This window comes from Rhinoderma darwinii, chromosome 12 (assembly GCF_050947455.1).
Source record: "Rhinoderma darwinii isolate aRhiDar2 chromosome 12, aRhiDar2.hap1, whole genome shotgun sequence".
Lineage (NCBI taxonomy): Eukaryota > Metazoa > Chordata > Amphibia > Anura > Rhinodermatidae > Rhinoderma > Rhinoderma darwinii.
In genome coordinates, this window is record NC_134698.1 from 34,696,888 (window position 1) to 34,714,967 (window position 18,080).

At 40.6% G+C, this 18,080-nt stretch overlaps 1 protein-coding gene across 1 annotated transcript in view; it reads left to right on the forward strand.

The window, feature by feature from the left end:
* PLCB2 (phospholipase C beta 2) overlaps positions 1-18,080 on the forward strand; it is a 207,257-nt gene that overhangs the window by 174,597 nt on the left and 14,580 nt on the right. The window contains exons 25-31 of the mRNA XM_075843498.1: positions 518-562; positions 1,957-2,155; positions 2,906-3,071; positions 7,713-7,789; positions 11,194-11,289; positions 11,573-11,630; positions 12,676-12,762. Of these exons, the coding sequence (XP_075699613.1) occupies positions 518-562; positions 1,957-2,155; positions 2,906-3,071; positions 7,713-7,789; positions 11,194-11,289; positions 11,573-11,630; positions 12,676-12,762 (728 nt within the window). The remainder of the gene's footprint in view (positions 1-517; positions 563-1,956; positions 2,156-2,905; positions 3,072-7,712; positions 7,790-11,193; positions 11,290-11,572; positions 11,631-12,675; positions 12,763-18,080) is intronic.

An 18,080-nucleotide genomic window follows, 5' to 3' on the forward strand; every position in this document is an offset into this window, starting at 1 on the left:
GCCCGGGCGGAAAGGCGGCTGATGAGTCGCCGGGCATTGGTGTTTCTCAAACAAGCAGGGGAAGGGAGCCAGCGCAGTGCCCCCTTCCACCTGTTGGAGTGATGCGCCCTGTCCAATGGCAAAATTCTAAATTTAGAAGGGAAGCTTCTTATTTTAACTGTTTGACACTCTAGTCAGCCGTAGCCTTTTTTCCTGTGAAAGACCACACTGAAATTAAGTTTTAGTATTTCCTTCTTAAAGGCCTGAGGGGGGACACTTCATTCCTGCCAGTTAGCCAATCAGCAGAGAATTTTGCACCCTCCTGTGATTGGCTGAGCATAAGGCACGAGTCTGAAACTCAGTTTCTGGTTTTGATCTGCAATAAATCAGAAAGAATTCGAGCCACTGTTCAGATGAAGGATGTCGGATTTTGTTGAATTTAAGACAACTTTAAGTTACTCATCACTAAAATAAATATTGTTACACATTCTTAATAGTACATGTTGTTCATGTGTTCTATTTACTGAACATTTTTTAGGTTCAGCGAGTAGTGGAAAACTGGATTCTATGAATGAAGCAGCAGGTAAAAATAAAGCAGAACAAGCATGGATTGGCCCTAACTATTTTGTCATTTTTTTCATTAGGTGGAGAATAGAAACAAACTGAGGAATAAAGTGGAGGGGGGGTGCAGTACCAAAGCCTGCACTTTAGGTCAGGTAGTGTAACAAAATTAGGCACATTTAGTGCACATTTAAGGTATGTTCACACGTAGCATAAACATTGTGGATTTCCACAACGGATTTCATTGTGGAAAATCCGCAGCATAATACAGTAGCAGCAGAGTGGAGGAGATTTGAACAAATCTCATCCATCCGCTGATTAAAAAATCAGCCGAAAATCTGCTTTTCCATCCAGCCTGGACTCCGGGCATGACGTTTATTCCCATGTGACTGCTGCAGCCAATCACAGGCTGCATCGGTCACATGGGTTGAAAGGTCATTCCAGGAGGCCGGGCTGCAGGACATTAGAGCGACAGGTCGCCATGACTACGGGCAAGTATAAGCAATTATTTTTTTTAACCTGTTTTCCGCCCGAAAAAACTGCACCACAATTTAGTGCGGTTTTTTCGGCCAAGATTCCCTTAGGGCTTCAGAGTAGATACGCTGTGTACTTTTACGCAGCGTATCCGCACTGTATCAACATAGCGTTAAGCTCCTATTAAGAGCCCAAGGTTGTCATAGAGCTACAAAGGTGTCATGTCTGCCAGATATTAGAAACTGATCAATTGGTTGCATTTAGGATTGTAATTGTTCTGTGGTGGGATTTTTCTAATGGGTAGCAATTAATATCCGAATGACTGACTATAAGGAAATAAATAAGCCTTCTAGTTTGTCAGGTATTTAAAGGGGGGAGGCATAATAATGATAACTTTGGAGATGTTTTGTAAACTGTGAACATTTGTTAGAAAACTTGTATCTCAAACTGGTTGATGCTGAAAGCCCCTTCATGTATGAGCATAAATCTTCAACTCCAGGAAATGATGGCTTCTATCAGGGGTATGGTACCATCTTGTTCGGACAGTATATGAATTTTTCTGCAATTTCACATAACTGGAGACTTTTATTGTGTATTTAATCAAGTACCGTATCTCTTTATCCCCACGAGGGAAAACCTTGGCTTGGATGTAAGGGAGAATTAGAAATTGGTGGGGTAAACTGAGCACTTTAATCTAAAATTGTGACAGCTATAAAATATAGCAACATAAGTATGTAGGTCAAAATTTGAATTTTTAAGAACTGAATATGTTTGCACAGGAGGGATCAAAATACAGTTCAGACATTACGGATAAAATACAGTTTGGGAAAGTTTCTACCAAATATTAATTTTGTTTGAAGTAATGTGTAGCATATGGATTATCAACCTTTAAAAAGCTAAGTCTTGTGCAACTAAAAGCATTTAATTGTGTTTGTATCCTAGACCCAGAGACCACAAATCAGGATGAATTACAAAAACAGAAAAGTTTTATGAAACTTCAAAAGAAGCAGGACAAAGAGATAAAGGAACTGGAGCGCAAAGGACTGAAGCGTAGGGAAGAGATTCTTCAAAAATATTCCAGTGCCTTCAGCGACTTATATTCACAGACTAACAAGAAGAAGAACAGCAAGAAAGCCAGCAAGTACGTATAGGGCACAGATTTTTAAGGAGGCCTACAGGACGCTTGTTAAAGCCACCGCTTATTTGTCTCTAAACTCTTATATATTGTTTTATTTTAATCTCAAGCAGTCAGTGCAGATAACACCGCTACAGAAAACACCATTAATGAAACAACCACAATATACTGTTGTAGAATCCATTGTTTCACTGCTATTACAGCAAAAAAAAAAAAAAAGAACTTTTGTTCTGATTGTGAAGCCTTCTTTCTTCTAGATGGAGTAGATAGTCCCTTGGTTGAGCTATAATCTAGGTATAAAAAAAAATCTTGGGATAACCCCCTATATCGTCCCTTGATTCACCCCTAAGCCATCTTTTATCTCATTCAGATGTTTTAGGATAGCATCCCCTAAAAAAAACTTCAAATATTTTACCCGTTATTGAGGTTAAAGGATTGCCCAAGAACTAACCCTTTTTAACTTTTATGATCTGTCAAAGAGGAAGGTTATTAAAGTAAGTAAAGTGGGGTTCCAACCTCTGTGACACCAACTGTGTCCAAAAATGAGGGGGCCCAAACCCTGTTTCCCAGCCGGAGAGCAAGATGAGCATTGGTCTTCATGGAGATGAGTTATGTTATGTTATTAAGGCCCAATATTACTTTGACTTTTAGTGCCATCGTTGAAGGATTTACAGCAGGGCCTGTCGCCAACGTAAAAGCTGGTAGTAGTGATGGCGCTCCTAATAAACTGAATATTATAACTGTTGTGTATTGTAGAAGTCTGGAAGATGAGTATGGCTCGGTGTGGGGTGCTGGTGAAATTCCAGGTAAACCTGATCCTAAGGTAGTTGAATTGAAAGAGAAGCTAGGAGAGGAACTGACACGCCTTGGAGAGGAGGTCCATGACAGCATCTGGAAGAAGAAAGAGCAGCATTCATCTGAAGTACGTATGCGCCGAAATGATCGCTGTACATCGCTTAAAGACTTGTTTAGCCCCTTGGAGACACGGCCAATTTCAGTTTTTTCATTTTCATTTTTTCCTCCCCGCCTTCCAAATGCCATAACTTCTTTGTTTTTTGTCGACATAGCCGTATGAGGGCTTGTTTTTTGCGGTACAAGTTGTAGTTTGTCATGGCACCATTTATTGTACCGCATAATGTACTGGGAAGCTGAAAAAAAATATTAGTGGGGTGAAATGGGAAAAAACCGAGATTATGGCAGTTTTTTTTGGAGTTTTGTTTTTACAGCGTCCATTAGGCGGTAAAAACAACATATGCACCTTATTCTACAGGTTGATACGATTATGGTGATACCAAATTGTTATGTTTTGTTTTATGTTTTGCTACTTTTAAAAAAACAAAAACTATTTGCTAAAAAAAAGAAAATGTTTTCTGTCGCCATGTTCTGAGAGCCATAAGTTTTCTTTTTCCGGCAATTTAGCGATTTGAGGGCTTAATTTTTGCGAGGTGAACTGTTGTTTTCACCGATACCATTTTGGGGTATACGCAACTTTTTGATCACTTTTTTACTTTTGACCAAAAAACTGCAATTTGCGTGTTCTACGTTTTTTTTACGGCATTTACTGAGCGGCTTAAACAACGCTATATTGTGACCGTTCGGACTTGTACGGATGTGGCGATACCAGTTGTGTTACCTTTTATTTATTTAACATTACTTTAGGGAAAAAATGGCAAAAGGGGTGTGGCAGTATATCGTGTTACAGATAGTCTTCTTTGAGAGTACATAGATGGCAGACCTGGGGGCCTTTATTAGGCACCCAGGCTGCCATAACAACCATTGTAAATGGCCAATCACAGCGCAGGGGGCGCGATGGCTTGTTTGAGGGGGCGCCCCTAATTCTAACAATTTAAATGCCGTGGTCACGATTGACCACAGCATTTAAGGTGTTAAACGGGGGCTGAATCAAAGTTGATTCCGCCCACAGGAGGTAGGTGTCGGCCCATGAGCGCGCTCCATACTTCCCCTTGCCGACTGCAAGGTGTTGCAAAGGGCTTAACTTTTAGGATGGTTATATATACATATATATATATATATATATATATATATATAGCAAACAAGAAAGCAGCAGCACTCACACGGAATCAATCGATCAGGTGCCCAGCAAAAAACCACCACTTTTTTCACATTGGAGTGCTGCAAATCTTCTTTATTTTTATATATATACATATATATATATATATATATATATATATATATATATATATATATATATATACACACACACACTACCATTCAAAAGTTTAGGCTCACTTAGAAATTTCCTTATTTTTGAAAGAAAAGCACAGTTTTTTTTCAATGAAGATAACATTAAATGAATGAGAAATACACTCTATACATTGCTAATGGGCTAAATGACTATTCTAGCTGCAAACGTCTGTTTTTTAATGCACTAACTACATACATACACTACCGTTCAAAAGTTTGGGGTCACCGAGATCATTTTGTGTTTTCCATGAAAACTCACACTTATATTTATCAAATGAGTTGCAAAATGACTAGAAAATATAGTCAAGACATTGACAAGGTTAGAAATAATGATTTTTATTTGAAATAATAATTTTCTACTTCAAACTTTGCTTTCGTCAAAGAATGCTCCATTTGCAGCAATTACAGCATTGCGGACCTTTGGCATTCTAACTGTTAATTTGCTGAGGTAATCGGGAGAAATTTTACCCCATGCTTCCAGAAGCTCCTCCCACAAGTTGGATTGGCTTGATGGGCACTTCTTGCGTACCATACGGTCAAGCTGCTCCCACAACAGCTCTATGGGGTTGAGATCTGGTGACTGCGCTGGCCACTCCATTACAGATAGAATACCAGCTGCCTGCTTCTTCCCTAAATAATTCTTGCATAATTTGGAGGTGTGCTTTGGGTCATTGTCCTGTTGTAGGATGAAATTGGCTCCAATCAAGCGCTGTCCACAGGGTATGGCATGGCGTTGCAAAATGGAGTGATAGCCTTCCTTATTCAAAATCCCTTTTACCTTGTACAAATCTCCCACTTTACTAGCACCAAAGAAACCCCAGACCATCACATTACCTCCACCATGCTTGACAGATGGCGTCAGGCACTCTTCCAGCATCTTTTCAGTTGTTCTGCGACTCACAAATGTTCTTCTGTGTGATCCAAACAACTCAAACTTCGATTCGTCTGCCCATAACACTTTTTTCCAATCTTCCTCTGTCCAGTGTCTGTGTGCTTTTGCCCATATTAATCTTTTCCTTTTATTAGCCAGTCTCAGATATGGCTTTTTCTTTGCCACTCTGCCCTGAAGGCCAGCATCCCGAAGTCGCCTCTTCACTGTAGACGTTGACACTGGCGTTTTGCAGGTACTATTTAATGAAGCTGCCAGTTGAGGACCTGTGAGGCGTCTATTTCTCAAACTAGAGACTCTAATGTACTTGTCTTGTTGCTCAGTTGTGCAGCGGGGCCTCCCACTTCTCTTTCTACTCTGGTTAGAGCCTGTGTGTGCTGTCCTCTGAAGGGAGTAGTACACACCGTTGTAGGAAATCTTCAGTTTCTTGGTAATTTCTCGCATGGAATAACCTTCATTTCTAAGAACAAGAATAGACTGTCGAGTTTCACATGAAAGCTCTCTTTTTCTAGCCATTTGGAGAGTTTAATCGAACCCACAAATGTAATGCTCTAGATTCTCAACTAGATCAAAGGAAGGTCAGTTTTATAGCTCCTCTAAACAGCAAAACTGTTTACAGCGGTGCTAACATAGTTGCACAAGTGTTTTCAAGTGTTTTCTAATCATCCATTAGCCTTCTAACACAGTTAGCAAACACAATGTACCATTAGAACACTGGTTGCTGGAAATGGGCCTCTATACACCTATGTAGATATTGAATCAAAAACCAGACGTTTGCAGCTAGAACAGTCATTTAGCACATTAACACTGTATAGAGTGTATTTCTGATTAATTTAATGTCATCTTCATTGAAAAAAACTGTGCTTTTCTTTCAAAAATAAGGAAATTTCTAAGTGACCCTAAACTTTTGAACGGTAGTGTAGGTGTATAGAGGCCCATTTCCAGCAACCATCACTCCAGTATTCTAATGGTACATTGTGTTTGCTAACTGTGTTAGAAGGCTAATGGATGATTAGAAAACACTTGAAAACCCTTCTGCAATTATGTTAGCACCGCTGTAAACAGTTTTGCTGTTTAGAGGAGCTATAAAACTGACCTTCCTTTGAGCTAGTTGAGAATCTGGAGCATTACATTTGTGGGTTCGATTAAACTCTCAAAATGGCTAGAAAAAGAGAGCTTTCATGTGAAACTCGACAGTCTATTCTTGTTCTTAGAAATTAAGGCTATTCCATGCGAGAAATTGCCAAGAAACTGAAGATTTCCTACAACGGTGCGTACTACTCCCTTCAGAGGACAGCACACACAGGCTCTAACCAGAGTAGAAAGAGAAGTGGGAGGCCCCGCTGCACAACTGAGCAACAAGACAAGTACATTAGAGTCTCTAGTTTGAGAAATAGACGCCTCACAGGTCCTCAACTGGCAGCTTCATTAAATAGTACCCGCAAAACACCAGTGTCAACGTCTACAAAGAAGAGGCGACTCCGGGATGCTGGCCTTCAGGGCAGAGTGGCAAAGAAAAAGCCATATCTGAGACTGGCTAATAAAAGGAAAAGATTAATATGGCCAAAAGCACACAGACATTGGACAGAGGAAGATTGGAAAAAAGTGTTATGGACAGACGAATCGAAGTTTGAGGTGTTTGGATCACACAGAAGAACATTTGTGAGACGCAGAACAAATGAAAAGATGCTGGAAGAGTGCCTGACGCCATCTGTCAAGCATGGTGGAGGTAATGTGATGGTCTGGGGTTGCTTTGGTGCTGGTAAAGTCGGAGATTTGTACAAGGTAAAAGGGATTTTGAATAAGGAAGGCTATCACTCCATTTTGCAACGCCATGCCATACCCTGTGGACAGCGCTTGATTGGAGCCAATTTCATCCTACAACAGGACAATAACCCAAAGCACACCTCCAAATTATGCAAGAACTATTTAGGGAAGAAGCAGGCAGCTGGTATTCTATCTGTAATGGAGTGGCCAGCGCAGTCACCAGATCTCAACCCCATAGAGCTGTTGTGGGAGCAGCTTGACCGTATGGTACGCAAGAAGTGCCCATCAAGCCAATCCAACTTGTGGGTGGGCCTTTTGGAAGCATGGGGTGAAATTTCTCCCGATTACCTCAGCAAATGAACAGCTAGAATGCCAAAGGTCTGCAATGCTGTAATTGCTGCAAATGGAGCATTCTTTGACGAAAGCAAAGTTTGAAGGAGAAAATTATTATTTCAAATAAAAATCATTATTTCTAACCTTGTCAATGTCTTGACTATATTTTCTAGTCATTTTGCAAATCATTTGATAAATATAAGTGTGAGTTTTCATGGAAAACACAAAATTGTCTGGGTGACCCCAAACTTTTGAACGGTAGTGTACATATATAAAAATATTGTTGTTTATCATGTGTACAATTCTTTCACACATCTACTTGCAGAAATATGTTTATTGATACAGTTATATACCTTTAACTTTTAACAGCAAATTGCCAAACTGTTGGAGTTGGCCCAAGAAAAGCAAGCAACAGAACTGAAAGTCCTGAAGGAATTAACAGACAGGTAGTGTTCCATATTAGAATATCATGGAAATATTACTTCATTTTCAGAAAGCCTGTCATACATTAAGACTATATAAATAACATACCTTGGGTATAAATAACATTTGTGTCCCACATTGATGACATAAATTTGCTCCAGTAGAGAAGAATGCCTTGGAATCTAATGGGGATCCTGTAATCTACGAGTGGCCAAACACTTTCATTTTGGGATCTACTTTTTGTGAAGCCTGAGTTAGGTGATCTACCAGGGGACCAAGGTGCTTTAAATTTTTTTGCATACTCCTTTCCCAGATGTCTCAGTTCCACCAAATTAAACTTAAGATAGTAGCAACAGTTACTTGGATTCTGTCCACATATGCCAAGTAAAAGAAAAACTTTATCAGCATTAAAAAAAACAACAGATTCATTATTGGCACCAATACATAGACATCACGTATTGCCTCACAAATCAAATTGCAATTAGTCAATCAACTGATCGTATTCAATGAGAATCACTATGCCCATCCATTACCCTCAATTTATCATACATCACCATCTAGTATTAAACATATTGAAATGTATACCATATCATAAACAAACCTATATATATATCCTATGAATGTATAACGTGCATAACAACTAAAAAAAACTCAAAGGCGATGAGTCCACAAGAATGGCTTGGGCACCGTATAGGTGCGCATGCATCAGCGTTCCTTCAGCAACATTGTGCAGTACACCACAATGCGTCCCACTGCTATGAGAACGCTCTAGACCTGTCTGCTTATTCGGCGTATGCACATCGCAACTAGCGTTGCTTTGCTATAGAGAATTATGTGTCACGATCAGTGGATATGTGGATCCACTAGGCCACACCACCGTAGTGGAGTAACAGCTGGCCAAACAACAGTCTATACAAAGTCCTAGTACAAGAGTACCTTTGATAGTCCAGAGAGTAGCAGAGGCTTAGGCACAGATAAACTTGAAGCCAGATGACGCCACACGCGACGGATGATATCAGGCATGGCAGATGTCTCCAACACTCTAAGGCACCGGAACAAATACAGAACGGGATACAGGTAGCAGGACATGGGAACAATGGGAATAGGATAACACTAAGGGACCATTTGCTTTGACTAACATGGGTATACACAACAACGCTCAGGCAATGAGAGAAAGGGCAGAGTCTGTTTTATAGTCCAGGGTGATCATGGGCTAATTGGTAACTTTTTACATTTGCACGCTGGCCCTTTAAGGCACATTCACACTACGGGACACAGCAGAGCGGAAGTGAGTGCTGGGGTCTCCTAGGAAGGAGATGTCGGCCAGCACTCACAAGTCCATGGCTGCGGCCGTCGAAGTGTAAGTCGGAAAATGCTGATGAAATCCCTATCAGAGGAAGAGTGTACGGTGACATCTTGAGAGCATCCAGCCATAACAGTAACCAAGTGCTCTTATTCTACTCAAGATAAGGAGCAGTGATGATCGCTAGAATATACCTATGTCACTGAAAGCATCATGTTACAGACTAGAGTCGCAGACTAGTAAATTGCAAAGAATGCTGCTAATGTTAATGTATGAAGAGAGCTCATAGCCCCTAATCAATCAATGGGGAGGGGGTGATGAATGCTATTACTGGGCACAATATATAAAGATAAAGAATGCAAAACATAAATTGTAGAGAAATTCAACTGCTAGTACAGACACCCAGTGTCTTGTTCCATCATAAAGTCCTCATATGTCCATTTCTAGGTCAAAACATTCAAAAATAATGGTATGACATAGGCCCAGAGGTACATCAGAATGGGGAAAATACTGGCTATTCATCCACAATGGGGAACCGTATCTGTTCAGTTATGTGCCATGGCTTCCATTCATAACAGAAGCCACAATGATGTGCTGAATCTGTTGTATGATGAATCTCGTTGACTTATAATGGGGTCCGTCATTTTGACACCAAGAATAGCAACGCTTTTCCTGCAGTCACACCTGATGAAAACACGAGTGTGAACATAACATACCATAATGCTCTTGGTCCACAGCCACGGCATCTTCATGCATAACTGTGCTGCTCCTCTCCTCATCCTTGCCCTGGTTAGAATGTATATGAGATACCAGGGAGTGTGTCAGAACTACACCAGCTAATAGAACTGGTCTTGACAGACACATTCTTAGGCTGGGTTCACACAACCTATTTTCAGGCGTAAACGAGCCGTATTATGCCTCGTTTTACGTCTGAACATAGGGCTACAATACGTCGGCAAACATCTGCCCATTCATTTGAATGGGTTTGCCGACGTACTGTGCAGACAACCTGTCATTTACGCGTCGTCGTTTGACAGCTGTCAAACGACGACGCGTAAAAATACAGCCTCGTCAAAAGAAGTGCAGGACACTTCTTTCAGACGTAATTTGAGCCGTTCTTCATTGAACTCAATGAAGCACAGCTCAAAATTTACGTCTGTCAGAGAAGCCTCGCAAAATGCGAGGAGCAGCATTTACGACTGAAACGAGGCAGCTGTTTTCTCCTGAAAACAGTCTGTCATTTCACACGTAAAAGCCTGCTACCGTGTGCACATACCCTTAGGATTCACCAGTAAGGATTTCACCAGAAAAGGATGATGTCAGGCACCAGGGCTGGTCTTAAGTTTAATGGTGCCCTGTGCACTGCCTTCTATTATCGTCCCCTATATTGTGTACAAATGGCCATACTGTACAGTCCCTGCTGGAAGGTAGTTTTCCCACTTCCGTGTTGAAGCCGGCAGGAGAACAACCTGGCGGCCTAACATCAAGATCTATTTGTCCCCATTTTGAAGTCTGCGGGTAGATCGTGGTCTACTGTTTGGAAACCACTGTTCCAATCTGAGGAATTAAATTGCCCACTTTTGTATAGAATACTTCGCGCACTTTTTGGATGTACAATTCGTAGATTTATTCATGGAACACATAATGTTGAAACCCACTGCCTGCACCTCAGAAGAAACGGAGTGCCATGCTTTATCTTACATTTACCCACTTGTCACCTTTGCTGGCCCTCTTCCAATGATTTCATGCCATTTGCATTTTCAGTATCAAAATTGCTGTGTATTGCAACAGTTATAGTAATGAAAGTCTTATACAAAGTGCAACAAATTTTCTATGTCTAATGGCCCTTTAAGAAAAGCTATTTCAAGAAATTCCACGTAAATAAAAATTCGAGAATTATCAGGTACAGAGAAATGAATGTTAGTTGTCAGAAATGTTTCCGTTTTAGACAGAAAGCAGGTCTACAAACACATGTGAAGAAAAAAGTGCCAATGTTATTTATATATGAAACCCTGGAATGGGAAGAGCTGCCTTATATCACAGTGAAAAACCAAGGCAGATTACGTAAAACAAGAGCGAGGATTGTGTGAGGTACAAACGTGTGAATAATGTGTCTTTCCACAGTGACACTAAGCAGATGAAGAAGAAACTAGAGATGAAGAGAACGGAAAGACTGGAAGCAATGAGCAAGAATACAATGGATAAAGCTGCTCAAGAGAGGTGGGATTCTGCTAAATATTTCATATTCAATATTAATGGTAGAAGTGAATAAAATGAGTTGGGAATATCCAGGTATTCAATAAGTTTTATTTTCCCATAAGAGATACCTTCATACAACATAACACTGAACGATAAGATACTCTACTTGATCATAAGCAAATCGACTTATAATGGGGTCCTGTAATCAAAGCCTGTACTGTACAACCCATGCAAGTTGAAAAGAAACATAAAATACAAAATGGATTGCTTTACTTAATAATCATATATACTTTGTGCCTTGCAGGTTAAAAAAGGAGATAAACAACTCCCACATTCAAGAAGTGGTGCAGGTTCTACAGATGGTTGGTATTGACATTAAAAATATTAGTACAGCAATGCCGTATGTTTTTCTGAAACTACCATTATTACTATTTACATAGTACTGTCATAGCATTATAATCACACCAGTGCAGCTAGCCATGACTATATTTCTCACTTCCTTCCATTCTTTTTCCCTCTGCACTTGTAACTTTTTTACACAATACTATACACACAGCATCCGAATATAAAGCCACACCATTAATTAAAATGTTTAATATATAAATTGCGCATGCCCCCTCACCCATATGACTTATTAGATGACTGCCTATCCCTTGCCCCGTCCCTAATGACCACTGTTATCTGCTGTAACTATAACGCTCAATTGCATTAGTCATAAAAATAAATGTCTAGTCCATTTCTAAATACCGTCATTGTATTTTCCATGACAACCTCGTGTCTTAGAGCATTACAAAGTATAACTTACCCTACCATACTGATGATGGTTATTCTAGCTGCATACATATCTAAAATATTTTGGGATGCATCCCGCAAGATAAAGTCTCATTTGTTTTTTATTTTAATTTTTTTATTAACAGCTGAATTATTACTTTTATGTAGACTCTGAATTATTTTTCTATTATTTGCCTACTGTAAAAATAGAACATACTTATTATTCAAATATAATAGACATAGGGTGTGAAATGGGCACTAGTAAGTCCAGAATATTAAGGCTGCGTGCACTTGAGCTACTGTATATGTCAAAGTACATCCACAACGAAACCCCTCATTGTAAGTGAATGGAGTCCGTTGGGCGCCAGTGGTATCCGTAATATAATGGATCCAGCACTGCGTAGTGACTTCCGTAATAAACAGAAGCCCCAATGTATATTGTAGATGTGAACAAAGCCTTAACTATAGACCAATATAGATTAAAAATACACAGATTACAAAAGTAAAATGTGTTTCTAAATCCACCCCACAAATAAGTAAGAAACATGTTGAGAAAACTCTGGAATACACATACTGTAGCCTTAAAAAGAATTCCATTATATTTTGAGCTTGGTAAATACATTGTGAATCTTTTAGGTAAATGATAAATGGAGCAACCAACAACAGAAATTAGAAGAAAAACAGAATGAAGGACTGCAAACAATCAAAGACAAAGGAGAGCAGGTAATCACACATTAAAGAGGCTCTGTCACCACATTATAAGTGGCCTATCTTCTACATCATGTGATCGGCGCTGTAATGTAGATTACAGCAGTGTTTTTTATTTAGAAAAACGATCATTTTATAGAGAGTTATGACCTATTTTAGCTTTATGCTAATGACTTTCTTAATGGACAACTGGCCGTGTTTAACTTTTTGACCAAGTGGGCGTTGTGGAGAGAAGTGTATGGCGCTGATCAATCAGCAACCAATCAGCGTCATACACTTCTCTGCATTAATTTACACATCTTAATAGATCACTATGTGCAGCCACATACACACACATTAACGTTACTCAAGTGTCCTGACAGTGAATAGAGATCCCTACCCGCCAGGACGTGATGTCTATTCAGAATCCTGACACTTCGGTGAAATTTACAGCACAGCAAGCGTAATCTCGTTTTAAATGACATCTTACAGCGTAATTTTGTGAGATTATGCTTGATTTGCTGTAAATCTCACACTAAGGTTACAGAAGTGTCAGGATTCTGAATAGACATCACATCCTGGCTGGAGGTAATGTATATTCACTGTCAGGACACTTGAGTAATGTTAATGTGTGTGTATGTGGCTGCAAATAGTGATCTAGTAAGATTACTATGTAAATGAATGGAGAGAAGTGTATGACACTGATTGGTCACTGATTGGTCAGCGTCATATACTTCTCTCCACAACGCCCACTTGGTCATATAGTAAAACACACCCAGTTGTCCATTGAGAAACTCATTAACATAAAGCTAAAATAAGTCATAACTCCGTCAAAAATGATCATTTTCCTAAATAAAAAAAACACTGCTGTAATATACATTACAGCGCCGATCACATTATGTACAAGATAGGGCACTTATAATGTGGTGACAGAGCCTCTTTAACAGAGGAACGAATGTCTTCCTCCAACATAAAATGTTTGTTTTCAATTTAATTATTGAGGAGAGAGTTGTAATGTCACACAGCTAGGATTTCCCTCCCAACTGCTCTCTGTGTTTACTAGCGCAAAATCATAAAGAAGTTCCCCAGATGTAAAGTTTTTTCCCATGACATTTGATCTAGCAGCTGAAAGCCCACCGAAGCTGAGAATAGAGGGTCACCAGTGGAGACACAAAACTTTTATGATAATAGCCTACTACGATTTATTTATATATATACGGTGGTACAATAGGGTGCCACAGAAGTCTGTGGGTGCCCTATTATGGCTCTGTACAACTCAGAGATTACCTTAGCCATTATACAGCACTGTGCTGGAACCTTTTATGTCTACGGAAGATTTTTTTTTTATTTCACCTGTGTCAGGGAAAATTTGTTTCAAAGGAAGTCTGTTAGCAGTTCACTGTTCGCAATATCACTGACACCGCTAGTTAGGCATAATGGAAAGCAGTGCAAACAAGTTATGCAATGACGTTCTTAGTCCTTGCAGAACTGTAAATATGTCGTTTTATTCTCCCACACACCGTATGCAAGTGTCCCCCAAACCAGGACGTGTCCTGCATCCTGAGATCTAACCCCTCCCCAGTCCCTCCCCTCTGCAGTTGACTGACAGCTGTGGATGGAACGGCGTTTGACACCGAAGACTAGTAAAGCCATCAGACATTTGCCAACTAATTTGCATATGGGGTGTGGAAGAATAAAGGTATGTGGAAAATTCTGCAGGAAATCCGAATTAGATACCGCCGGAAATTACGTCTGGAAGTCCGCACAAAAACTTGTTTTATTCAGTGCAGATTTTCCGCTATGGGAAAAAAAAGGGAAAAAGAGGGAATTAAAAAGAAAAAGCCCATACTATCCTCCTTTAGTGATACCATAGCAACGAGTCCCTGCTCCCCGTCTGGTATGTGTTGTTCTGGCCTCCAGGGACTACGTTTTGTCCTATGTGACCACCACAGCCCGTGATTGGACTACCCTCTGCTACTTCTCTGCCTATGAAACTCTTCCAGCATATATTTCCAAATATTTCCATATATATTTCCATAGCTGGTCCAAACATATTCCATTACTTCATTTTTCTGGAGGGCACTACACCAGTTACTGGAGGTAAAGTCCATACTGCCAAATAAAAAAATATAAGCCCCACTGCTGTCTAATCCAAAGCCAAAACTAGCACCCAAATGTATCCTAAAACACATACAACTGTGTGCAGATATTTTTTATGTTTAAAGTGCATCTGTCATCAGACTATGCTTCTCTATGTAAGGGTGGCATAGTATGGGGACAGGTTCAACCCCCTAATCACAAAAACAGCGCAAAAAAAATTGTTTAGTTTGGCTAAAAGAAGCGATCGTGGAATACATTAAACTCATAGATATGCGTCCTGTGTAATCCTGAAGAAAGCGCACACCAATGTTCCCTCTAAGTCTTGGCAGCTCCTGAGCGGAGTAGTTAAAGCAGGGCGAGTCTCCATCAATGGTGGTTGATCTGATGACCTAAAGTAATATCCCCAGTAAACGATAATATAGCGTACTAAATAAGAGAATAAGAAAACTTATTTTAAATTAATTTTAATAACTTTTTAAAATACTAAAATATTACAAGTACAGCAGTAAAATAGACAGTTCTAAACACCAATTAATGAAAGAATCCCTCTCTTACACCACTGTCCCTATAGATAGCACCACACAGACCCCCTGTAGATAGCATCACACACAGCCCCCTGTAGCTAGCGCCACACAGCCCCTCCTGTAGATACTGCCACACATCCCCCCTGTAGATAGTGTCACACAGCCCCCATGTCGATAGTGCCACACAGCCCCCTGTCGATAGTGCCACACAGCCTCCTGTCGATAGTGCCACACACAGCCCCCTTGTATATAGTGCTTCACACAGCCCCCTTGTATATAGTGCTACACACAGCCCCTTTGTATATAGTGCCACACAGTCCCCCTTGTATATACTGCCACACAGCCCCCCGCCCCTTGTATATAGTGCTACACAGCAATACCCCATGTGTATAGTGCTACACAGCCCCCTCTCCCATTGTATATACTGCCACACAGCCACCCCTTCCCTTGTATATAGTGCTACACAGCAATCCCCCCTATATATAGTGCTACAGAGCTCCCTTGTATATAGTGCTTGACAGCCCCCCTTCCCTCGTATGTAGTGGTACACAGCAATCCCCCCTGTATATAGTGCTACACAGCCCCCTCACCCCTTGTATATACTGCCACACAGCCCCCTCCCCTCGTAGATAGTGCTACACAGCAATCCCCCCTGTGTATAGTGCTACACAGCCCCCCTCTCACCTTGTATATAGTGCTTGTGAGACAGTGACAGGTAAAGTCATTGAGGGAAGGTACATTTCCCCTAGAATCCTGTCATATGTATCCTAGGCTCCAGGGAATGAGTAGTTCTTGCAATAGAAAGCTCTAGCTTTCCAATCTCGGCTTAAGGAAAAGCCGGAAAAAGGGCCTGGAGTTGGATTGGAGAAGAGCAGGGCGGGTTCCCCAATCCCTAGTCCATCTCTGTTTGTAGGACAAGGCTGCTGCTCAATTAGCTGCACCTGTAGCCTGTATATAAAAAGGTGCAGACACAGTGTGTGTGAGTCTCACCCCTGACTCAGACTGGAGACTACTAAGTCTGGAGTAGCCTGTATTCTATGTGAGTAAAGACCTGTGTTACTTTGTGTCCAGTGACTGGTAGGAAGGCACTTGGTATAGTTAGATAATATCTTGTTTAGTTAGTGCTCAGACGAGCAGGATTTATTTTGTATTTTGCCTTGTTGTACAAGAGGCTGTTTCTTTGACAAGAATAAAAACACAGGCAAAAGCCCTGTTATGACTTTTAATGCACGGTGTCCCTGTCTCTGGCTACTAAGAAACCGCTGTACCAACCTCTCCTGATGCTAAACCCCCACATGCTATACAGCCCCCACCCCTCCCCTTGTATATAGTGCTACAAAGCAATTCCCCCGCCCCTGTATATTACCCCACAGCCCCCACAAAAAAAAGATTGTACTTACATTGCCCCGCTCCCGCGATGGACAGAGTGCTACACTGCCTCTTGGGCGGGATGTATGCGCAGACCGTCGTGATAATGTGAAGTCATCACGCCGGCCTGCGCAGGGAGTTTTCCCAGCACCTTATAGGCTGCAGGCCTAACGTGGCATGCAGCCTATAGTATTCATTTGTATCTGTGTCCGAGGACACACATACAAGTGAATGTGGCAGTCGCTATCACCGGAGCCCCCTCCGGTGCTAGCGACGCCACTGCATCCACCCGCCACCCATGACAGTGCGCGGGTTTTAAACTTTAGTGAGCAGGCGGACCCTGGAAGGTGCGCACCTTATAGGGAATACTGGCGCTCACCCTACCCCTTCAGCGGAGGTTGATGGGTATCTGCATACACAGCAGCCCATCAATCACTGTGAAGAGGGTGGGGAAAAACTCACCTCAGGAATACTCCGGTATCATCACTATGAGTCCGATGTATTATATGATCGCTTCTTTTAGCCAAACTGCACAATAGTTTGTATGCCCTTTTGGCTAATAGGAGATGGGACCTGTCCCCATATTATGCTGCCCTTACATAGAGCAGCATAGTCTGATGACAGATCCACTTTAAAATATTTGCAGCTGAACAGCGTGTAAAAGCCTCTAGACTAGCACAATAGTTGCACTGACCTTGAAGACAGGTTTTCTGTGTGATTACACTAATTTCCAGAAAGGATAGCTATGTCAGCTCTGCTATGATTTATAATAATCAGTTTTTGCTCTCTGCTGATTCAGTAAGGGAAACAAAATATGTGGATGGCTGTGACACATCCTTAACATTTTTATAATGAAGGGTCATTGATGCCCCTGTGTACAGGTCAAATTTTGCATTTCTGATATAAACTTCTTTAAACGATAATATCTTTGCAACCACTTTGAATATCACAACAATTTTTACTTTGTTTTTTGCAAGACTTATGAGGGTTTCATTTTCTAGATTAGTTTAATTAAATTAATTCCATGTTTTTCATTTTTATTATGAGCAGACAAATCACTAACAATGTGAAAAAAACACTTTTTTATATATATATTTATCTACAGTGAAGGAAATAAGTATTTAATCCATTGCTGATTTTGTAAGTTTGCCCACTGACAAAGACATGAACAGTCTAGAATTTTTAGGCTAGGTTAATTTTACCAGTGAGAGATAGATTATATTTAAAAAAAAAACTGAAATTCACATAGTCAAAATTATATATATTTGTTTGCATTGTGCACAGAGAAATAAGTATTTGATCCCCTACCAACCATTAAGAGTTCAGCCTCCTCCAGACCAGTTACACGCTCCAAATCAACTT